This window comes from Mustelus asterias, chromosome 17, assembly GCF_964213995.1.
Source record: "Mustelus asterias chromosome 17, sMusAst1.hap1.1, whole genome shotgun sequence".
NCBI lineage: Eukaryota > Metazoa > Chordata > Chondrichthyes > Carcharhiniformes > Triakidae > Mustelus > Mustelus asterias.
The window spans coordinates 5,920,652-5,946,224 of NC_135817.1; the positions used below are offsets into that span (position 1 = coordinate 5,920,652).

Genomic DNA, 25,573 nt, shown 5'->3' on the forward strand with positions numbered 1-25,573 from the left:
GTGAGGCAGAGAGGTTTAGGTAGAAAAATTGAAGAGCTTATTATACAAGCAGCTGAAGGCACAGCTAGCAATGGTGGAGCAATTACAATTGCATGCAAAAGAGACCAGAATTAGAAGAATGCAGATATCTCACAAGAATGTGGGGGTTGGAGGATTCAAACCCAAATTTGAAGGGAAACATACAGAGCAGCCCATTCTGCAAGGGTCTGAAGGCAAACCACAACAAATGTGGAAATACTATGTGGCATTTGCACATTCTCCCTGTGCCTGGTGTTCAGGTTTCCTTCCACAGTCCAAAGATGTGTGGGGGGGGGGGGGGGGGGAGGTGGAGGCGGTGTTTGTTGCCAAAGATGCTCTTTCGGAGAGTTGGTGCAGATTTGATGGGCAGAATGACCTCCTTTTGCACTGTAGGGATTCTAAGGAACAAGACAGTATAAGAAAGGAACCTTCTTATTCTACAAAGATACAGGATTTGATCAATCCTTCATTCTGGAATTGTATTCAATAGAAAAAGGTTTTATGAGGAGCTACTACTTTTACATGTGATAACTGATATGCCTGTAAGTCAAATTACATTATTTAATGTTAGAAGATAACTTTATAATGTTGACCTTTTTGTAGTCTGAACAAGGGGTAAAATACTGCACTCTGCATCAGCCCTGACGATAATTATAATAATTTGTAGCAGGGTGTCAGGTTTCATGCATCAGGGTAGGATGTGTTCTTGACAATGCTTCTCAACTTGTCCCTGAAGTTCTCTGCTGCAAAGTAATGTAAAAGGGGGTTCAAACAGGAATTGATTGCTGCAGCACACAGGGTAACCACTGCACTTTTCTGAACAAAGCAGCTGGCTTGTGATGTTACAACAAGGTGGACAGTTCTTAGAATGTGATAGGGCAAAAAACTGGTTAAAAATATAGTCATCACAATAATAATCATGGCAATAGCTTTTCTCCGGGAGCTCTTTTGCTTTTGATGCTTTGCCTTTGTGGTTAGCAAGGTCTTGACAATAAATATATAAGAAAAAGTGATAATAAAGAAGGGAATAATGCAACTCACAGGCAGTGAAATTAAATTCAAGGTAGATATATTTGTTTTATTGTTGAGTTCAAAGCATCGCGTCTTATTTGTTTCACTGCTAACTCCCAGAATAGGAGTCGTTGCTACTGCAACAAATACCCATATTGCGATGCACATGATTTGCACGTGTTTGACACTTCTATACTTCAAACCTTTGATTGGATGCACTATAGCGAAGTAGCGCAATATGCTCATCAGAGTCAGAAAGTAGATGCTGCAGTACATGTTGAGGTACAGGGCATAAGTCAGGAATTCGCAAAAGGAATTTGGAAATGTCCAAAGGTGTTTTAAATAATAATGAACCCGCCAGGGTAAAGTGCACACAAAGAGCAGGTCCGATATCGCCAGGTTCACCAGGACAACGCTCATTGCAGTCTTCTTCTTGTATAACCTCAGGAATACATATATACAGAAGACATTTTCAATGAATCCAAAAATAAATACAATGATATACGTTGGTACATAGATGTTAGTTTTAAAGTTGCCAATGTCCCCACATGAGCGATTCTCCAGGATGCTGTTATCATTCATTCTCTGCTTTGAGGAAATTTGTGCACTTGGACGTTTCTGTAGAAGAAAGCCACTAATTTTAGTGATGGCAAATGAACAAAAGGTTAAAGAGATTTATTATTGCTTTGATTTAATGCTGTGAATGTAACATGCTTTGAGTACTTACACAGTCACTTCAGCATAGCTAATGGCATCATTCTTCCTCTCAATGCAGTCTCTGACAAAGTTTTAAAGTCAGTGTTGATATTTTGATATTTTTACAAAATAAGAAGTATATAGCCCTATTGATAGCTTCTTGGTTTTGTCACCTCAGCCCTTTTCCACTCCGGGACAAGAGTGACAGCTATGATGTCTGAGAATCAGCAGCTCACATTTGTCCATCCAGAATATTTGGTCTTTTGTAAACTTGTCACCTGTAATCTTATTGTGGATGATTGCATCACCACCATAGCCTTGGCTCATGAGTGGGGTTTTCTCCCTCCACAACTTCCCAATAGTATTTCTAAGGATGCTTTTTCAACTACCGCATCTAAACAGCATTTTATTTTATTTTCATTCTTTATTAGGGATGTGGGCTTTGCTGGCAAGACCGGTATTTCTTGATCTTGAAACAAGTGGTTTGCTTAGCGATTTCAGCGGGTAGTTAAAAGTCAACCATGTTGCTGTGGATCTGAAGTCACCTGTAGGCCAGACCAGGCAAGAAGCAAATCTGCGTGTTTCCCAACCGGAACCAATGGATGAACTGGCTGAAGTCTAGGTCTGAGGCGTTCAAGTCAGGCGGCCCTGACCTGTACAAGAAATGATGTGGAGATGCCGGCGTTGGACTGGGGTAAGCACAGTAAGAAGTCTCACAACACCAGGTTAAAGTCCAACAGGTTTATTTGGTAGCAAATACCATAAGCTTTCGGAGCGTGCTGCTCCTTCGTCAGATGGAGTGGTTATCTGTTCTCCAACAGTGCACAGACACAGAAATCAAGTTACAGAATACTAATTAGAATGCAAATCTCTACAGCCAGCCAGGTCTTAAAAGGTACAGATAATGTGGTTGGAGGGAACATTAAACACAGGTTAAAGAGATGTGTATTGTCTCCAGACAGAACAGCTGGTGAGATTATGCAAGACCAGGGGCAAGCTGTGGGGGTTACTGATAATGTGACATAAATCCAACATCCCGGTTTAGGCCGTCCTCATGTGTGCGGAACTTGGCTATCAGTTTCTGCTCAGCGACTCTGCGCTGTCGTGTGTCGTGAAGGCCGCCTTGGAGAACGCTTACCTGAAGGTCGAAGGCTGAATGCCCGTGACTGCTGAAGTGCTCCCCCACAGGAAGAGAACAGTCTTGCCTGGTGATTGTTGAGCGCTGTTCATTCATCCATTGTCGTAGCGTCTGCATGGTTTCCCCAATGTACCATGCCTCGGGACATCCTTTCCTGCAGCGTATCAGGTAGACAACGTTGGCCGAGTTGCAAGAGTATGTACCGTGTACCTGGTAGATGGTGTTCTCACGTGAGATGATGGCATCCGTGTCGATGATCCGGCACGTCTTGCAGAGGTTGCTGTGGCAGGGTTGTGTGGTGTCATGGTCACTGTTCTCCTGAAGGCTGGGTAGTTTGCTGCGGACAATGGTCTGTTTGAGGTTGCGTGGTTGTTTGAAGGCAAGAAGTGGGGGTGTGGGGATGGCCTTGGCGAGATGTTCGTCTTCATCAATGACATGTTGAAGGCACCGGAGGAGATGCCGTAGCTTCTCCGCTCCGGGGAAGTACTGGACGACGAAGGGTACTCTGTCCACCGTGTCCCGTGTTTGTCTTCTGAGGAGGTCGGTGCGGTTTTTCGCTGTGGCGCGTCGGAACTGTTGATCGATGAGTTGAGCGCCATATCCTGTTCTTATGAGGGCATCTTTCAGCGTCTAGAGGTGTCTGTTGTGATCCTCCTCATCCGAGCAGATCCTGTGTATTCGGAGGGCTTGTCCGTAGGGGATGGCTTCTTTTACGTGTTTAGGGTGGAAGCTGGAGAAGTGGAGCATCATGAGGTTATCCGTGGGCTTGCGGTATAGTGAGGTGCTGAGGCGACCGTCCTTAATGGAGATGCGTGTGTCAAAGAATGCAACCGATTCCGGAGAGTAGTCCATGGTGAGTCTGATGGTGGGATGGAACTTGATGATGTCATCATATAGTTGTTTCAGTGATTGCTCACCATGACTCCAAAGGAAGAAAATGTCATCGATGTATCTAGTGTATAGCATCGGTTGAAGATCCTGTGCGGTGAAGAAGTCTTGTTCGAACCTGTGCATGAAGATGTTGGCATATTGAGGTGCGAATTTTGTCCCCATGGCTGTTCCGTGTGTCTGGATAAAGAACTGGTTGTTGAAGGTGAAGATATTGTGGTCCAGGATGAAGCGGATGAGTTGTAAAATTGCATCTGGAAACTGGCAGTTGACGGCATTGAGTACTGAGGCCGTTGCAGCAATGCCATCATCGTGGGGGATGCTGGTGTAGAGTGCCGAGACATCCATTGTGACGAGGAGTGCTCCTGGTTCAACTGCTCCATGTGTGTTGAGTTTCTGTAGGAAGTCCGTAGTGTCGCGACAAAAGCTGGGGGTTCTTTGTACAATGGGTTTCAAGATGCCCTCGACATAGCCGGAGAGGTTCTCGCACAGGGTTCCATTTCCTGAAACGATGGGATGGCCGGGTGTGTTCGCCTTGTGTATTTTTGGGAGGCAGTAGAGATCTCCAACGCGTGGAGTACGTGGGATGAGAGCACGGAGGGTGCTCTGAAGGTCCGGATCAAAGGTTTTGATCAGAGTGTTGAGTTGATGGGTGTGTTCTTTGGTTGGATCTGTGGGTAACTGTCTGTAGTGTTCCTCGTTGTTCAGTTGTCGGTACACTTCTTTACAGTAATCCGTTCTGTTCAGTATGACGATGGCCCCTCCTTTGTCTGCTGGTTTGATGACAATGTTGCGGTTGGCCTTGAGAGCGTGGATGGCGTTGCGTTGTGCTTGGGTGATGTTCGGTGCTGTCTTGTGAGTGCGGTTGATGAATTTGGTGTTGACGCACCTCCTGATGGCTTGGGCATACATGTCAAGTCGAGGGCAGCGGGCTTCCGGAGGAGTCCAATTTGACTCTTTCCTCTTCGGTTGCACTGCGGATCTCTCTGTCTGCTGTTCTGGTTCATAATGTCACAATGGATGTCTCGGCACTCTACACCAGCATCCCCCACGATGATGGCATTGCTGCAACGGCCTCAGTACTCAATGCCGTCAACTGCCAGTTTCCAGATGCAATTTTACAACTCATCCGCTTCATCCTGGACCACAATATCTTCACTTTCAACAACCAGTTCTTCATCCAGACACACGGAACAGCCATGGGGACAAAATTCGCACCTCAATATGCCAACATCTTCATGCACAGGTTCGAACAAGACTTCTTCACCGCACAGGACCTTCAACCGATGCTATACACTAGATACATCGATGACATTTTCTTCCTTTGGAGTCATGGTGAGCAATCACTGAAACAACTATATGATGACATCAACAAGTTCCATCCCACCATCAGACTCACCATGGACTACTCTCTGGAATCGGTTGCATTCTTGGACACACGCATCTCCATTAAGGACGGTCGCCTCAGCACCTCACTATACCGCAAGCCCACGGATAACCTCATGATGCTCCACTTCTCCAGCTTCCACCCTAAACACGTAAAAGAAGCCATCCCCTACGGACAAGCCCTCCGAATACACAGGATCTGCTCGGATGAGGAGGATCACAACAGACACCTCTAGACGCTGAAAGATGCCCTCATAAGAACAGGATATGGCGCTCAACTCATCGATCAACAGTTCCGACGCGCCACAGCGAAAAACCGCACCGACCTCCTCAGAAGACAAACACGGGACACGGTGGACAGAGTACCCTTCGTCGTCCAGTACTTCCCCGGAGCGGAGAAGCTACGGCATCTCCTCCGGAGCCTTCAACATGTCATTGATGAAGACGAACATCTCGCCAAGGCCATCCCCACACCCCCACTTCTTGCCTTCAAACAACCACGCAACCTCAAACAGACCATTGTCCGCAGCAAACTACCCAGCCTTCAGGAGAACAGTGACCATGACACCACACAACCCTGCCACAGCAACCTCTGCAAGACGTGCCGGATCATCGACACGGATGCCATCATCTCACGTGAGAACACCATCTACCAGGTACACGGTACATACTCTTGCAACTCGGCCAACGTTGTCTACCTGATACGCTGCAGGAAAGGATGTCCCGAGGCATGGTACATTGGGGAAACCATGCAGACGCTACGACAATGGATGAATGAACAGCGCTCAACAATCACCAGGCAAGACTGTTCTCTTCCTGTGGGGGAGCACTTCAGCAGTCACGGGCATTCAGCCTTCGACCTTCAGGTAAGCGTTCTCCAAGGCTGCCTTCACGACACACGACAGCGCAGAGTCGCTGAGCAGAAACTGATAGCCAAGTTCCGCACACATGAGGACGGCCTAAACCGGGATGTTGGATTTATGTCACATTATCAGTAACCCCCACAGCTTGCCCCTGGTCTTGCATAATCTCACCAGCTGTTCTGTCTGGAGACAATACACATCTCTTTAACCTGTGTTTAATGTTCCCTCCAACCACATTATCTGTACCTTTTAAGACCTGGCTGGCTGTAGAGATTTGCATTCTAATTAGTATTCTGTAACTTGATTTCTGTGTCTGTGCACTGTTGGAGAACAGATAACCACTCCATCTGACGAAGGAGCAGCACGCTCCGAAAGCTTATGGTATTTGCTACCAAATAAACCTGTTGGACTTTAACCTGGTGTTGTGAGACTTCTTACTGTACAAGAAAGCCAGATACAATCTAAGGAGATCCATCAAAGATGCCAAAAGGCAGTACCGGACCAAGCTAGAGTCCCGGCTAGCCACACAGACCCCCACCGACTATGACAAGGTCTGCAAGACTTAACAGGCTACAAGATAAAGGCATGTAAAATCTCCGGCTCCAACGCACTCCTCCCTGATGAGTTCAATGCATTCTACATCCGTTTTGAGCAAGAGGTCAGCGAGAGCATGCCCTCCACCCTGGAAGCCTTGGATGAACCTATACCTGAGGTCACCATTGCAGATGTCAGAGCAACTTTCTCAAAGGCCAACCCAAGGAAAGCGACTAGCCTGGAAGGGGTACCTGGACGAGCACTTAGATCCTGCGCGGATCAGTTGGCGGGGGTATTCGCAGATATCTTCAACCTCTCTTTATATCAATCTGAGGTCCCTATTTGTTTCAAGAAGATGACTGTCACCTCAGTACCAAAGGAAAGCCAAGCAGCCTACCTGAATGACTATCGTCTGGTGGCTCTGACATCCATCAATATGAAGTGCTTCAAAAGTCTAGTCATGGCACAAATCAATTCCAGCCTCCCGGACTGCCTGGATCCACTATAGTTCGCCTACCGCCGCAACAGGTCCTCAGCAGATGCCATCTCCCTGCAGTCAATCCTGGAACACCTCGATAACAAAGAAACCTATGTCAGACTCCTATTTATTGACTACAGCTCAGCCTTCAACACCATTATTCCTACAAAACTCATCTCAAAACTCTGTGGCTCCTCCCTCTGTGACTGGATCTTGAACTTCCAACTCACAGACCACAATCAGTAAGGATAGGTGACAACACCTCCTCCACGATCATCCTCAACACTGGTGCCCAACAAGGCTGTGTTCTCAGCCCCCTACTTTACTCCTTGTACACCTATGACTGTGTGGCCAAATTCCCCTCCAAACTCAATTTTCAAGTTTGCTGACGACACCACCATAGTGGGTTGGATCTCAAACAATGACGAGACAGAGTACAAGAATGAGATAGAGAATCTGGTGAACTGGTGTGGCGACAATAATTTCTCCTTCAATGTCAACAAAACGAAGGAGATTGTCATCGGCTTCAGGAAGCATAGAGGAGAACATGCCCTTGTCCACATCAACAGGGACGAAGTAGAAATGGCCGAGAGCTTCAAGTTTTTAGGTGTCCAGATCACCAACAGCCTGTCCTTGTCCCCTCATGCTGACACTTTAGTTACGAAAGCCCACCAACTCCTCTACTTTCTCAGAAGACTAAGGAAATTTGGCATGTCAGCTACGACTCTCACCAACCTTTACAGATGCACTATTGAAAGCATTCTTTCTGGTTGTATCACAGCTTGGTATGGCTCCTGCACTGCCATAAGACCACAAGAAACTACAAAAGGTCATAGACCAATCCATCACGCAAACCAGCCTCTCATCCATTGACTCTGTCTACACTTCCCGCTGCCTCGGAAAAGCAATCAGCTATAGTAAGAACATAAGAACATAAGAAATAGGAGCAGGAGTAGGCCATCTAGCCCCTCGAGCCTGCCCCGCCATTCAATAAGATCATGGCTGATCTGACGTGGATCAGTACCACTTACCCGCCTGATCCCCATAACCCTTAATTCCCTTACCGCTCAGGAATCCATCCATCCGCGCTTTAAACATATTCAGCGAGGTAGCCTCCACCACCTCAGTGGGCAGAGAATTCCAGAGATTCACCACCCTCTGGGAGAAGAAGTTCCTCCTCAACTCTGTCTTAAACGGACCCCCCTTTATTTTGAGGCTGTGTCCTCTAGTTTTAACTTCCTTACTAAGTGGAAAGAATCTCTCCGCCTCCACCCTATCCAGCCCCCGCATTATCTTATAAGTCTCCATAAGATTCCCCCTCATCCTTCTAAACTCCAACGAGTACAAACCCAATCTCCTCAGCCTCTCCTCATAATCCAAACCCCTCATCTCCAGTATCAACCTGGTGAACCTTCTCTGCACTCCCTCCAATGCCAATATATCCTTCCTCATATAAGGGGACCAATACTGCACACAGTATTCCAGCTGCGGCCTCACCAATGCCCTGTACAGGTGCATCAAGACATCCCTGCTTTTATATTCTATCCCCCTCGCAATATAGGCCAACATCCCATTTGCCTTCTTGATCACCTGTTGTACCTGCAGACTGGGCTTTTGCGTCTCATGCACAAGGACCCCCAGGTCCCTTTGCACGGTAGCATGTTTCAATTTGTTTCCATTGAGATAGTAATCCCATTTGTTATTATTTCCTCCAAAGTGTATAACCTCGCATTTATCAACGTTATACTCCATTTGCCATATCCTCGCCCACTCACTCAGCCTGTCCAAATCTCTCTGCAGATCTTCTCCGTCCTCCACACGATTCACTTTTCCACTTATCTTTGTGTCGTCTGCAAACTTCGTTACCCTACACTCCGTCCCCTCCTCCAGATCATCTATATCATCTATATATATGTTGATCTGTGGTGGCTGTCAGTGAACTGTCAATGTGACCAATTGGTTTTGATTCAAAGCATTCAGAATAATACCATAGGGTTGTTCTCCTTAGTCTCAAACCTCAGCATTTCTCTTTGTGTTTTAAGAATAATTCTCTAAGGTTCCTACCTGTTTCATAGAACAGTTGCTAATCTCACACTAAGCAATCAGATTTTCTGAATTTGCCTTATCATTCAAAGAGTAATCAGTTTTAATTAGGAAACAACAGGTGTTTACGACATGAGGATTTTTTAAAAAATCAGTCTAGAACATACGTGCCACTAGCAAGGTGAGCATTTATTGCCCAACCCTAATGTGATGGATTCCATGGTTCTGAAGCTGATTTTTTTGAGACTGGCATAATTGAAACCAAAACTTCTAGGGAGAAGGAAGCTGGTTGAAACTATATAAAAGGACCCAGAGCTATTGGAGCTCAGATGATGAGACCAGTGATGTAGTACAGGCAGGCTGAAGAAGATGAGGGCTAGATCCAAAAGTTGAAAATGGGTAAATATGAAGTTTCTGCTGTGATTTGTTTCTTGAAGATAACATTGGCGGATCTACACCATTCAGAACATGGTAAACAGAGTTGAAGAGGTTCTGCAAACATACCATTTTTCGTGAAGAGCTTGCCTGTACAATTCTGGATGTGCACTGCTGTCAGTTGGTGGTCAGACTACATCCTTGCGGAGACAGAGTGTAGAAGGACTAAAAGTGATGGTGTATGCCGAATGGTATGCAGAGCCAATTTGCATTTGGTATACAACGTATCTCGACCACAAGTTTTCTGTTAATTCATGTGTAATTTATGTTGATTCAGGGTTAAGTATAGATCGGTTACTCAAGATAGTATTTAGTGTTGGCCTTGTTTGGCTGTTGAATAGTAAAAAAAAAATTATTTTAGACTCTGGAATTTTATAGCTTCATTCTTTCAATAAATAGCTAGGATTTTGTATTACTTTTTTTTAGAACAAAGTACTGGCTTTGACTGAGTTCATAACACTAGTTACCTTTAAGTGGGCCTTCTTTCTGAACTGCTGCAGTTTATGTCTAGAAGATACTCCCACACTGTTGTTAAAAAGGGAGTTCCAGGATTTTGACTCATTTTGCAGGGTCTTCTTCAGGACGAAGTGGGGCCTGGAGTTTCCAGCCCCAATCATCTGATCAAAAGTATCCAACTGAGTTTTGTTTTGCTTGATATCAGCAAATGAACTTCCTATTTTATAATTTCCAACATTAAAATTGATAGATTTTTATTACGTTTTCAGGGGGTGTGGATCAAAGGTGGGTAAGTAGAGTTATGGTACAGGTTAGTCTTGATCCAATTAAATGGTGGAAGTGGCTTGAGGGACTCTTGAGTTATTCCTGTTCCCATAACACACTGTGTTTATTTCTTGAACAGTTTGTGTTTGTTTGTTTTGCCAGATTTTTTTAATGCAGGGTAATAGAACCTGACAACAATAAGTTGCAGCAAATCTCTCTTGTCAGACAGCAGCAATCAAAACATTACTGTATTTAGGCAGAGCAATCTATAGTTCCAAAAGATCATTAACTATAAATGTACTAAGTGGAATAGCACATATTTGTTCCCTCTCATTCACTTCTTTTCTACTCTGTGTTCTTGTTTCAAGAGCAATGTAAGCATTAGGCGTCTGCCAGCCATTGCATTACCTGCTCAGGCTATGGAACACATTCTTTTATTTTTTTAAATCTCTGCACCATTTGATAGACATCTGTTCATCTTTATATCCTAAATTTTGGCCATCTGACCTGAAAGATTCAATCAATTTGGGCAGCATGGTGGCACAGTGATTGGCACAGTAGTTAGCACTGTTGCCTCACTGCGCCAGGGACCTGGGTTTGCTTCTCGGCTTGGATCACTGTCTGTGTGAAGTCTGCACATTCTCCCCGTGTCTGTGTGGGTTTCCTCCGGGTGCTCCGGTTTCCTCCCACAGTCCAAAGACGTGCGTGTTAAGTGGACTGGCCATGCTAAATTGCCCCTTAGTGTCAGGGAGTCTAGCTAGGGTAAATGCATGGGGTTATGGGGATAGGGCCAGGGTAGGATTGTGGTCGGTGCTGACTCCATGGGCCGAATAGCCTCCTTCTGCACTGTATGATTCTAAGGATCTCGCTGAATCAATCATTCTTTTACTCAGCTGTGCACATACACTCTTCATATTTGCATATCTCTCTAACACATCTTGTGTAAAACATCCTGTTTTTCTCCCCTTACGCTTTTCTAATATGACATCTTTGTGTGTTTCCTATCAGTTTGGTTTTGCAGTTCAAAAATCTAGGTAAAGATTTCTTCAAAATCCACCGTTATCTAAGTATGACACTAGTTCCTCAAACAACTGCATTTCTAAATTGCATAGGTTATCATTTTTGTGCAGGCAGTCAGACATAAGTAAGTGAAAGGAGTATCTGTAAGAAAATCAATCTATGTTAACTTTATCGTTTCAATTGTGACAACAGAAAATCACTTGTTTGGCAACTGGCAGTGAAACAAACTGAAAGGGGTCATAAAATTGAATAGTATGTACAGTTGAGCTTAAATACAGTTAGTTGCTTTATGATTTTTAAATATTTATTCTAAGCTTGTATTTTCAAATGCAACATGAGACCAGAAATGATTGGTTAAAAAAATACGAAGTCAATTTCGAAACGTAAGTGCAGGGAAGCATTGAGGGAGTGGTGGTAATGCCACACTGAGTGCCAGGCTTTACATGTCCTTCCTAGAACTATAGAATGGTTACAATACAGGAGCCCCATTCCGTCCATGTTTGTGCCAGCTCTCTGTAGGAGCAACTCAGCTAGTCCCACTTCTCCGCTGCCCTTTCCTATAGCCCTGCAAAACCTTTCAGTCCAGCGTAGGATTACAAAATGTGCTGATGATATGAAACCTGGAGGAGTGGCAAATAATTAGGATGAGACAGATTGACTTCAACGTGAGATAGATAGGCCAGCAGAATGGTCAGGCAAATGACAGATGAAGTTTAATACAGAGAAATGTGAGGTGATGCATTTTGGTAGAAGGGATTGGGAGAGGCAACATAGATTTAATGCCATACTTTTTAAAGAGTGTGCAGGAACAGAGGTACCTAAGGGTGCATGTGCACCAATCTTTGAAGGAAGTTGGTTGAGAAGAAATGGTGGTTGGCAAAACATATCTGATTTTAGGATTCATAAATAGAGACATTGAGTACCAAAGCATGTACAATGTACTTAACCTCAGCACAATATAAAGCTCTGGTTAGGCCCCAGCTGCAGTATTGCACCCAGTCTGGTCATCACATTTTAGGAAGCATGTGAGGGCAATTGAGAGCGTGTAGAAGACATTCATCAGAATGGTTCCAGAGATGGGAGTATTAGTTACAAGGATAGGTTGGAAAAACTGGGGTTGTTTTCTGGAGCAAGGGAGATTTAGGGGAGATTTGAAAGAATTGGACAAGATTATGAACGGTTTGGATAAGGTAGACAAGGAAAACTGTTCCCATTAGCTGATATTACGTGGACTAAGTTACACAAATGTAAGGTTTTGGGCAAGAAATGCTGGGGTAATGTGAGGAAGAACTTTGTTTTTAAATTACGAAATGGGTATGATTTGGGAATGACCTGGAACTCGCTGTCCATGAGGGTGGTGGAAGTGGAAACAATCAATGATTTCAAAATGAAATTGGGCGGGCACTTGAATAAACTCAAGTTTATTTCTGTATTTCACCCCTACAGAAATCCAGGGGTATTAGGACTGACAGGATCGTTCCACAGAGAGTAGCCATATCCAATTAAGTTTTGGAAGCTACAACTGAATCTACCACCATCATCCTCTCTTGAGGCAGTGCACTCCAGATCCCAAATAATCATTGCATAAAAACACATTTCCTCATGTCACCTCTGGTTCATTTGCCACTCACCTTAAATTGTTCCTTTCTCATTTTTGACCCTTCCATCTATAGGAACAGTTTCTTACTAGCTACGTTTTCCAGACCCCTAATGATTTTGAACACCTCTATTAAAGCTCCTCTTGAACTTCTTTTTTCAAAGGATAACAGCCCCAGCTTTGTCAATCTATCTACATAACTCAAATGTCACATCCTTTGATCCGTTCTTGTACATCTTTACTACACCCTCAACAATCCTTCTTAAAGTGTGGTACCTAGAACTGAGGCAATAATCCAGTTGAACCAGTGTTTTATACATAACTTCCTTGCTTTTGTACTTTATGCCTTTACAAAGTCCAGCATCACATCTGCATTATTAACTGCTCACTCAACTCGCTTGCCGTCTTCAGAAAATCGTGCACATGTCCCTCTGCTCTGCATACCCTTTAGAATTACATCCTTTGTTATATATTGCCTTTCCTTATTCCAGCAGCCTAGGTTTTCTTGAAGTCTATCACTGTCTTCCTCACAATTTACAGTGCTTCCAAGTTTTCTGTCATCTGCAAGTTTTGAAATTATGCCCTGCACACCCACATCTTGTTCATTAATACATATGAAGAAACATACAGGTTCTAATACCAACCTCTGGGGAATCCCACTTTATACTTTCCTCTGACCATTCACTTCTACTCTCCATTTCCTGACACTCAGCAAAGTTCTGCAGCTATGCCACTGTCCCTTTTATTCCATGAGCTATAACTTTGCTCAAATTTGATGTGTGACACTATGACAAAAGCCCCTCCCTCTCCAGGGCCCCCCTCTCCTCCCCTCCTGGTGTCTATGTACACCACATCAACGTATTTCCCTCATCACCTTTCTTTATCTCCCCAAAAAAACTCCAGCATGTTCGTCAAACATGATTCCCATGCTGGCTTTCCTTAATTAATCCATATTTGCCCATGGGATTATTAATTTTGTCCCAAACTATTTTTTTCTCTTTCCCCACCACTGTTGTTAATGACCTGTAGTTGCTGGGTTTATCATCGCACATTTTTTGAAAAAGCTGTAACCTTTGCAATTCTCCAGTCCTCTGGAACCACCCAAGTCTAAGGAAGACTAAAAAATTATGACCAGTGTTTTCTGCAATTTCCACTCTCACTTTGTTCAGTATCCTTGGATGCATCTCATCCTGTCCCAATGCCTTATCAACTTTTAAATACAGACAACCTACCTAATCCTTTTCAATTTAAAACCCTTCTGGAGTCTGAATTGCCTTGTATTTCACACTGGCCTGGGAGCATAAGAACATAAGAACATAAGAAATAGGAGCAGGAGTAGGCCATCTAGCCCCTCGAGCCTGCCCCGCCAGTCAATAAGATCATGGCGGATCTGATAGTGGTTTAGTTCCATTTACCCGCCCGCTCCCCATAACCCTTAATTCCCTTATTGATCAGAAATCTATCTACCTGTGACTTAAACATATTTAACGAGGTAGCCTCCACTGCTTCAATAGGAAGAGAATTCCAGAGATTCACTACCCTCTGAGAGAAGAAGTTCCTCCTCAACTCTGTCCTAAACTGACTCCCCCTTTATTTTGAGGCTGTGTCCTCTAGTTCTTGTTTCCTTTCTAAGTGGAAAGAATCTCTCTGCCTCTACTCTGTCTAGCCCCTTCATTATCTTATATGCCTCTATAAGATCTCCCCTCAGCCTTCTAAACTCCAACGAGTACAGGCCCAATCTACTCAATCTCTCCTCATAAGCTAACCCCCTCATCTCCGGTATCAACCTGGTGAACCTTCTCTGCACTCCCTCCAAGGCCAATACATCCTTCCGCAAATAAGGGGACCAAAATTGCACACAGTACTCCAGTTGCGGCCTCACCAGTACCTTGTACAATTGCAGCAAGACCTCCCTGCTTTTATACTCCATCCCCTTCGCGATAAAGGCCAACATTCCATTTGCCTTCTTGATCACCTGCTGCACCTGCAAACTGAGTTTTTGCGATTCGTGCACAAGGACCCCCAGGTCCCTCTGCACAGTCGCATGTTGTAATTTTTCACCATTTAAATAATAGTCCATTTTACTATTATTCCTTCCAAAGTGGATAACCTCACACTTGTCAACGTTATACTCCATCTGCCAGCTCCTCGCCCACTCACTTAGCCTATCCAAATCTCTCTGCAGACTTTCCGCATCCTCCATGCAATTTGCTTCTTCCTTGGAAAATATTCATTTTAGAACCTCAGCAGTGCCTTCTGCCTCCATTTGCAAATACCCCTTTTAGTCCCTAATAGACCCTATTCCTTTTCCCATTTACTAAGAATTTTGGATTATCTTGTGCTAGCTGCCAGTCTCTTTTCATAATCCCTCTGTTTTTTCACTTCTTCTGAGTCTCTGTATTCAGCTTTGTTTTTAACTGTATTTTCTACCTGTCAGCTGTCATAATAAGCACACTTTTTCTTCTTTATCTTAATTTCTGTCTCATTTGTCATCCAGGGAGCTCTGGATTTGTTTTTCACTTTTGAAGGAATATACCTTGACTGTACCCAAATCATTTCTCATTTGACAGTAGTTCATTGACCAGCAATTGTTTCTCCTGCCAACATTTGACTCCAATTTATTCAGCCCAGTCCCATTGAAATTGGTTTTTGCCCAGTTAATCTTTCTTACTCTGGACAGTGTTAAGGACCAGATCAGAAACTCCAAGGTATTTTATGAAGTTAGCCTAGACCCTAACTTTTACATTTGATTTTGGCATTAGGATTAGCATGAGGTGTTTAACTCCAGGTATGATTCAAGTGACCCACTAGGAAGCTTTTATCAAAACAAAATTTATTTAAGAACACAGAATATTACAAAAAGAATTAGCGTAACTTTTATCGATTAAAATACAACTAGCTATCTATATTGTTCCAGTTTAAAACAATACCCCATAGACATACACCCTTCTTCAGAAGTAGCACAAAGACAAGTATGCTCATGTGGTACTGGATTTTCAGCCTTTTAACACTTCTGGACAGAGAGCCAGACAGCAGTTCCCAAAGAAAGATACATCCTCTAACAGCAAAACCTCAGAAGTAAACCTAGTCTCTAGCAGCTCCCAGCCTCCAGACTTAAGAGATAGAAAAGGATACCTCTCACTGTACTTTCTAAAACAGCAACTCTCAGAGAAAGATCTACTCATGCAGCAGAATCTCCAAGAGACTTTTTTTTCACTTTGCCTCTGAAATTTCTATCTGTAGCCTGTCCTTTTCATAACTTACCTGAACCTTATGATGCTAAGATCATTTCCTACCAAATATTCTGTTACTGACACATGATCCACTTGTCTCATCTCATTCTCTACAATGAGATAAGCAATGAAGCAATGCTGCCTTCCTCAATGGATTACCAGATCCAGCAATGCTGCCTTCCTCACTGGATTAACAATGCCCCCTTCTTCACTGGACTTGAAACATACTAATTTAGAAAATTACCTCGAACATTCTTTAGGAATCCTTCCCTCTCTATGCCCTTTACACTATTACTTCCCGGTAAAAATTAGGATGCTTAAAGTCTTCTGTTATAACTGCTTTGCAGTTTTGCACTATTCTATAATTTCCTATCAAATTTGTTTCTCTACATCTTTCCATTAGTTGCTGGTCTGTAGATTACATCCAATATTGCTTCTTAGCTGTAACCAAATATTAAAACAAAAAAAGTTACAACTTTGAAACTAATGAGCTACTTAAAATTAAAAACTTTTAATCTAAGCAAGTACAGAATTTATCATTTGGAGGTGGTAAGAAATCACTTATTATGTGGTAATCTCCATAAAGGAAGTGCAGGTCCTTCAGAATGTAATTTTACCAAACCAGAATTTCCAGTTTTAGTGAGCCCTTACAAACTTTATGTACACTAAGAAGTCTCACAACACCAGGTTAAAGTCCTTCATGTACAAACTAAGAAATAGATTATGTAGTACAGGGCAAAATTATATCTTTGACAAAGTAAATAAGTTTTGCTTTCATTAAGCACTGACCTTTATCCTCCCATTAATACATTCTTATCTTACCTTTATGCAAATCCTAGCACCTTATCCAGCCATTAACACTTCCTCAGTCTCATGACTTACAAAGAACAATACAGCACAGGAACAGGCCCTTCGGCCCTCCAAGCCCGCGCCGCTCCCTGGTCCAAACTAGACCATTCTTTTGTATCCCTCCATTCCCACTCCGTTCATGTGGCTATCTAGATAAGTCTTAAACGTTCCCAGTGTGTCCGCCTCCACCACCTTGCCCGGCAGCGCATTCCAGGCCCCCACCACCCTCTGTGTAAAATAAGTCCTTCTGATATCCATGTTAAACCTCCCCCCCTCACCTTGAACCTATGACCCCTCGTGAACGTCACCACCGACCTGGGAAAAAGCTTCCCACCGTTCACCTTATCTATGCCTTTCATAATTTTATACACTTCTATTAGGTCACCCCTCATCCCCTGTCTTTCCAGTGAGAACAACCCCAGTTTACCCAATCTCTCCTCATAACTAAGCCCTTCCATACCAGGCAACATCCTGGTCAACCTCCTCTGCACTCTCTCTAAAGCCTCCATGTCCTTCCGGTAGTGTGGCGACCAGAACTGGGTGGCAGACTTACACATCTTTGTTGCAATCTCTCCTAGTTCCCACCAATCACCGACCTTCTACTCTGCTCCAACTGCCACACCTCCTCATATACAGCATATAATTCATCACACTTCACCCACTCTTTAACTCTGAAGAAGAGTCATACAGACTCAAAATATTAACTCTCTTTTCTCTCTCCACAGATGCTGCCAGATCTGGTGAGTTTTTCCAGCATTTTTCTGTTTTTGTTTTACATTCTGTACTTGACCCCTCTAAGACATTGGACAAATTTTCTGTTTTTTTTTAACTAAGTGTTGTTTTCGGTGGGAAAAGCAGTGAGCAGCCTAACAGCTCCACTGACTGCCATATTTTTCAAAACCTAGTTGAAAAGAATGCTAGAGGCAGATCCCATGCTGCCACTTTTTGAAAGGGCACCCTTACCTCACAGAAATAAAAATAAAAACAAGCTTCTCCCACCTCCTGACAGCCATAGGGAACATTCCATGGACATGGGGAACCTATTTCTGCCCCCCTCACTCCAGGCCTCCTCAACAGAAGCTTCCCCCCACCACCCGCTCCCCCCCCCCCCCCCTCCCCCCCATATCAGCACATATCATTTACAAGCATGATACCAGAAATGCATAGGTATACATTTCAGGAAAGAGTTGACAGGCTGGTTCTCTCTTCTCTTGAGCCCTTCTCTCCAGTTTCAAGAGTTATCCAGACAGGTGTGCAATGCTAAGTAGATTTGGGGGGATTGAAATGCATTCATGGATATGACAAATAAGATGGTGAGCTGCAGGCACAAGTTGCCACAGACGCATGACCCTCATTCCCACCCCAACCCTGAGGGCTGTACTTAGCTGTGCATCCCTGGTGGGAACTGTTCACTAGTGGGAGGATGGGCACAGCACTGGCAAGAAAGCTGTTTTGGGATTCGTCCCGTCGATATTCCCACCAGCCAAAAATAGGGGCGGAAAATCCCAGTCATTATCTTTGTAAATGCTGCCATCCCTCATCTTTAATTCCTTGTCTAACTTTCCTGCACACTTTGCACCCTAGACTGTACCCAATCTTGTCCTTTTTTTTGAGCCAGGTCTCTTATTGCCACAATATCATATTTCTTCATGCTTATTTGCGTCTGCAGCTTACAACTTTGCTTGCCACACTCCGTGTTCACATACATGCCAAGAAAACCCAATTTAGGCCTTATCTTGCTCTGACTCCATCTTATTTTTCTCATTCTTCCATTTGTCACCATGACTGTTCAAGCTGCACTGATGGCTGAAATCATAGAAAACCATAGAAACTCTACAGTGCAGAAGGAGGCCATTCAGCCCATCGAGTTTGAACCGACAGCTATCCCACCCAGCCTCTATCCCTGTAACCTATTTACCCCACTATCCCCCTAACCTACACATCCCGGAACACCAAGGGGTAATTTAGCATGGCCAATGAACCTAACCCACACATCTTTGGACTGTGGGAAGAAACTGGAGCATCCACACAGACAGTGGGGAGAACGTGCAAACTCCACACAGACAGTGACCCTAGCTGGAATCGAACCCAGGTCCTTGGAGCTGTGAGGCAGCAGTGCTAACCACTGTGCCACCATGCCGCCCACTCCTTTATCCCACTCTTGGTGGATTAGATATGGGTTTATGGTGCAGTATGGTGGAAGTGCCTATCATCCCTACTCACCTGTCATTTTCCTTTATTCGTCTTGAATACAATGTAACCAGGAATGTTCAGTTACCATTCCTGTTCTTGTTTGAGCCAGATTCTTGTTATTGCCATTATAGCATAATCCTCAGTGGCAACTTGTGCCTGTAGCTCACCATCTTTTTTGTCATATCCATGAATGCATTTCACGAAGGCAATCCATTCTGCCACTTATTTCCTGACTCCACACTCTCTCACCTTATTCATTAATCTATTATGAGGCACCTTACCAAAGGCCTTTTGAAAATTCGGATAAATTACATTACTATTGTCTACTGCAGTGGTTCCCAACCAGTGTGCCGTGTGCCACGAAACCACCCAAGTTTACCATGAAAAAAAGATACAAAATAATTTAAAATTCATGTAATTAATCTAAAACAAACCTTTGTCTTCAGCTATGTGGTTGGCATTTCCATGACCCGATGAATGTTGGGCTTCCTGCGCATACACCGGCTGGGAAAGAGCCACACATGCGTGAGTTAGATTGTTTTATGTTGGTCAGGCCCATGTGCATGACCAGTGGGACTTGGAGCTGAAAACAAAGGCCTGCACAAAAAACAAAAACTCAAAAAGGACGCAAAAACCCTGGGAGATGAGAGAGAGGGAGGGATTTTAAAAATCAGGCAAAAGTACAGAGAGAAGTTAAAAAACAAAGTTTCCAATAAGGGAAGAAGACAGAGAAAATAGGAGGTCTGCATTAACATTTTGTTACAGTAAAGGTGTGCCATGACATATAAAAGGTAGGGAACCACTGGTCTACTGTGTCTTCTGCAAAAAGGTCAGTAAAGTTAGACCAGCAAGATTTTCTTTTTTTCTTAACAGCCAAGAGGAATAACTCAGGTGAGCAGTCATGATCAGGCACTGAAGTTTACTAGGCCGAATAGTGCAAGAACTTTGAGAATGTCTCTCACCGCACTTGGGAGTCTCTCCAGACCTTTCAATGTCGTTTGTACAAATAACTTTAAAACAAATTAGTCTTCTATTTAATGGGTCTGAGTTTTTAAAAATAAACAAGACCAAACTTTGATATTTGACAAATTTTCTTCCACTAAGCAAAGGAAAGGAACTACAATCTTACCTCTCCAAAAAGAAATGTCAAACCGGACTGTTCAAGGCAGCGGTGAATCTCAGAGAAGTGGCATTGCTCAAATGAGACAAATTTCTTGTGGAAATGACCTCACCAGCTACTTCTGACTTGTTCAATAACTGGAGACAGACTTTGTCTTACATTACCCACCCTTCCTCTTTTGACTCTGCAGGATTTATTTGCTGCAGATGTACTGTAGAAATCTCTGTTTGTTTTGCACAATTGCCAACAATGAAATTCAATATTCAGAACAGCCACCTTTAGTACTGGAAATTAATGATTGGCAAATTACTTTGGAGGATCCTGAGTGAAGTTTCAGTTTGTGGCCCTTATAATTCACGAAACAATAATGGTAAATACACCTAACTTAATCCCAGGTCAAACTTGTACAGGTATGATCATGGAAATTGGTATATAAAAATAGTAATATAACAATAGTTCATAAAATAATATGGGCTTTGGGACCAATGTGGCACTATGTTAAGTCAAAAGCAACAAAATCTGGTATGATATCTGAATATTGGAATCGTGTTCACATTTCTTACAAATTGAACATTTGTTTGCTTTTACCTTAGTTATGAGAAACACTGTTAGGAGATATAGTGCACGATCTTACCCCCTCACTGTGCTCATCGATCATCGAATGTGGCGATCTGGAAAGGTAACATGCGAGGCAGGCAGGAGTTGTGACAGGGGTGCTAGAGTGGTTGGATGAAGGTGCTAGGGGATGTCGGAGTGAATTGACATGGACATTCCAGGTGTGACAGCTGGGACTGGTGGCAAAAAAGTGCAGGTTCTTCTGTTCCTCTCTACATATTTTCACATGGCGTGACTGACTATGAGTCCATTATTTGTGTTTAAGTGCAGCTTCCCCTTGTTAACGGTGCACAGCTGTGACCACTTTGGGCAAGTCACATGTCTGGTGCGTCCATGGCAATGTGATTGGCATGGAGGCTGTTTCATTGCACTGAATGTCGAAGGATTGCTAGACAGAGTGCACCCAAGAGATCTACGCAGAACACCCCTGTTTTCTCACTGTTATGACACTTAGAAATATTTTGGGAAAATTCCGCCCATAATAGCATAGGCGAGGAACTACATTCAAGTTTATAGTGGATTAAAATCATAGAAACCCTACAGTGCAGAAGGAGGCCATTCGGCCCATCGAGACTGCACCGACCACAATCCCACCCAGGCCCTACCTCCACATATTTTACCTACTAATCCCTCTAACCTACGCATCCCAGGACTCTAAGGGGCAATTTTTATTTTAACCTGGCCAATCAACCTAACCCGCACATCTTTGGACTGTGGGAGGAAACCGGAGCATCCGGAGGAAACCCACGCAGACACGAGGAGAATGTGCAAACTCCACACAGACAGTGACCCGAGCCGGGAATCGAACCCGGGACCCTGGAGCTGTGAAGCAGCAGTGCTAACCGCTGTGCTACCGTGCCGCCCAGGTGAGGAACTACATTCAGATTTATGGTGGGTTAGGTGAAGAAATATATTCAGGTTTAGTTAGATGAAGAACTATGTTGGAGTTTATTGTGGGTTGCATGAGGAAGTATGTTGGGGTTTATAGTGCATTTTTAAGGAAATTACATTTTGAATTATAGCAATGTACATGCTATAGCATGCTATAGTAAGCATCTTCCTATATGAATGTATATACTGATGACACGTGTGGGTGACACCATCAATAGTGTGGTCTGTTGCAGGTTTAGTCTTACCATAGAACAAGCCTACCTTGTCCACACTAGCCCCAGGACACGCAGGTGTTCTTTCTAATCCTACCTTCCTGCACCCAGCCTATAGCCCAGCTTACTGCACTTAAGGTGTAAATACAGGCACTTTATAAAAGAGTTTAGTGTCTCTGCCTCCACCACCAACTCTGGCAGCAAATTCCAGACAGCCACTACCCGCTGCGTAAAGTTCTTCCTCAAGTCCCCTTTACACCTTCTGTCACTTATCTTGAATCTGTGTCACCTGGTTGTAGAATTCTCTGCCAAGTAAACAATTTTATCCTGTCCTGTTTTGTACACCTCAGTTAGCCTTTTTTGTTCCAAGGAAAACCACCACCCCCCCCCCCCCCCCATTATTCAAGTCAAAATCTTTAAAAACAGCAAGGGTCCCAACACCAAGCCCTGTGGAACACCACTTAAAAGAACTTCCCATTTGCAAGGCCATCCAGCAATCTTTGTTTCCTGTTACTAAGACAACTTTTTATCCAGTTTGCCACACTACCCTATATGTGGTGGGTTTTTACTTTTTTGACCAACCTGTCATAAAAACATAGAAACTAGAAGCAGGAGTAGGCCATTCAGCCCTTCGAGCCTGCTCCGCCATTCATTTTGATCGTGGCTGATCATTGAATTCAATATCCTGATCCCTCCCCTTTCCCCATATCCGTTCATCTCTTTAGCCCCTAAGGCTATATCTAATTTCTTCTTGAAATCAGACAACGTTCTGGCCTTATGAAGGTACGGCTGGATTTTCAGTATGTGATCAATTTATATGGAAGAGGCCATTTGTTTGATAAGAATCTAGAACCTATACATTTAAATAATTAAATAATTTTGACAAGCTTTTTCAAAATACAAAATTCTTGAAAAAAATGGCCTATCTACTTATTTTAACTTCTGCATCCCTCAGTGCTGGAGGCTGACAGAACTCTTCTTATTCATAATAAACTTGCAGAATCATATTCTGATTAATTTTACTGATACCGACCTCCACCAGCATTAATGAAAATCTCATAACTGTCCTTGTATTATCTTTGCTGCTATCTTAAACATTTTGATTTGTTTTATAATTGTCACATGTATTAGTATACAGTGAAAAGTATTATTTCTTGCGCGCTTTACAGACAAAGCATACCATTCATAGAGAAGGAAACGAGAGAGTGCAGAATGTAGTGTTACAGTCATAGCTAGGGTGCAGAGAAAGATCAACTTAATGCAAGGTAGGTCCATTCAAAGTCTGATGGCAGCAGGGAAGAAGCTGTTCTTGAGTCGGTTGTCACGTGACCTCAGACTTTTGTATCTTTTTCCCGACGGAAGAAGGTGGAAAAGAGAATGTCTGGGGTGCATGGGGTCCTTAATTATGCTGGCTGCTTTGCCAAGACTGCGGGAAGTGTAGACAGAGTCAATGGATGGGAGGCTGGTTTGCATGATGAATTGGTCTACATTCATGACCTTTTGTAGTTTCTGGCAGTCTTGGGCGGAGCAGGAGCCATACCAAGCTGTGATACAACCAGAAAGAATTCCTTCTTTCTATGGTGCATCTGTAAAAGTTGGTGAGAGCCGCAGCTGACATGCCAAATTTCCTTAGTCTTCTGAGAAAGTTTGTGGGTTTTCTTAACTATAATGTCGGCATGGGGGGACCAGGACAGGTTGTTGGTGATCTGGACACCTAAAAACTTGAAGCTCTCGGCCCTTTCTACTTCGTCCCCGTTGATGTAGACAGGGGCATGTTCTCCTCCACTCTTGCTGAAGTCGATGGCAATCTCCTTCATTTTGTTGACATTGAGGGAGTGATTATCGTCATCACACCAGATTCTCTATCTCATTCTTGTACTCTGTCTCGTCAGTGTTTGACATCTGACCCACGATTTAATATCTTAATAAGTGTCTGCCATGTGAGGTCTTATGGGTTGCTGTTACAAGGATATAGTTTATATAATGTATGGATTTATTTAGGATGCCTATGCTACAAAGTTTTAAAAATCACGGTTCCTGAAAACGTGAACTGTTAACACAAAGGTATTTAAAATTCGGTGGTTTCAGATTTTTGCAATATCTGTTCAATTCTTGTTCATCGGAACGAAGATTCTGCAGCATAGCATTCACATGAGAGAATCAACGCAGATTCCAGCTCTGAATGCTGCTGAATAATGGGCAGTGATTGTCCCTTTTAAGGATCAATCTGCAGAGTAAGAATCACTGTACTCGGAGTCATCTCGGGAGCTGATTGCAGCCATGAGGCTGCAAGCTTTTGTAATTTTAACCTGTAAATAAATGAGTTGCATTTTCTCTCAACTGATAAATAAGCATATTTACATTTGGTGACGAAGATTTAAAAAATGATCCTCAGACTCAGTTTACATTGAAGTTGAATGAAGTTGAGAAAAAGAATGAGTACTTACCAAGATGCCCCTCTTTGGACGGATAGATCCATTTGACTCCTCCGCGGAGGACTGTACATAATATGTTGAGCGCCTTAGGTATTACTTCCAACCCGACAAAATAGGGGAGGAGGCAAAGCACAAGACAGTTCTCCTCAGTGTGTGTAGAACCCAAATTTATATTCCTATTCGCAGTCTCACAGTCCCAAGCACGCCTGATTCCAAATTATTCAGTGAGCTTGTGGAATTGGTAAAGTCACATTTCCAGCCCACGCCATCAGTCATACTCCAGAGATCCAAATTTAATTCAAGGGGGAGACCCCCAGCTGAATCGATTGCAACTTGTGTCACTAACTTGAAACAGATATTGGAGCATTGTGATTTTGAAGCCACCTTGAATAATATGTTATGGAACAGATTAGTCTGCAGGGTGAATTATGAGGTGATTCAACACAGATTACTTGCAGCGGTTGATATAAGTCTTAAATGAGCAATGGAGGTGGTGCAGGCAGTGGAGAGCACTGAGAAAGGTGCACAACAGCTAGAGCGTGCAAAATGTTGCTGTTCACCAGTTAGCTCAGGAACCTCCAATCAGCAGTGGTGCCAAGACTGAAGAAATAGCCAGAAGGCCGGAAACAAATTCAGTCACAAATAAGACAAGATTTAGAAGAGGCAATCAATCAACAAAGCAGAATGCTACCGATGTGGAGGTAACCACACCCCTGAATCCAGAGGTATAAGGAGGCTTAGTTTTTTTTTGTCATTGGAGAGGCCACTTAAGGCATAGGTACAGAGCCAAGTCAAGTCTACTTAGTAGCCAATTAAATAATGTATGGAATTTTACAGCCTCGCTCGACCCGAGACCTGAAAATCCCACCCGAGGTCAACGGACATTTCCATTGTCCACCCCTTGCCCGCTCCGATTCCATGTCAGGTGGGGCGGTAGAATTCCAGCAAATATGTCAGCACGCAATGGTACCTGTAAGGTTTGGGCAACAGTCTGCCCAACTCCCAGTGATCATAGTGACAGGCGAAGGACCAAGCCTTTTCAGCCATGATTGGCTTAAGGAAATCAAGTTAAATTGGACTGAGATTTTCCAAGTGTGGGAAAGAGGACTGCTTGAACTGATGAAAAAATATGAGTGTGTCTTCAAAGACGAATTAGACAGAATAAAAAGCCGTCAACCTCTTGCGTCCTTAGGGCGAG

General features: G+C 43.5%; 1 protein-coding gene across 1 annotated transcript; it reads right to left on the reverse strand.

Moving 5' to 3' along the window:
* Positions 1–699: 699 nt before the first annotated feature.
* LOC144506246 (cysteinyl leukotriene receptor 2-like) lies at positions 700–7,041 on the reverse strand. The gene is made up of 2 exons (XM_078232106.1): positions 6,932–7,041; positions 700–1,647 (listed from the first exon to the last, which is right to left on the reverse strand). Exon 2 carries the CDS (start codon positions 1,609–1,611, stop codon positions 700–702), a length of 912 nt encoding a protein of 303 aa, XP_078088232.1. The 5' UTR covers positions 1,612–1,647; positions 6,932–7,041.
* Positions 7,042–25,573: the final 18,532 nt, after the last annotated feature.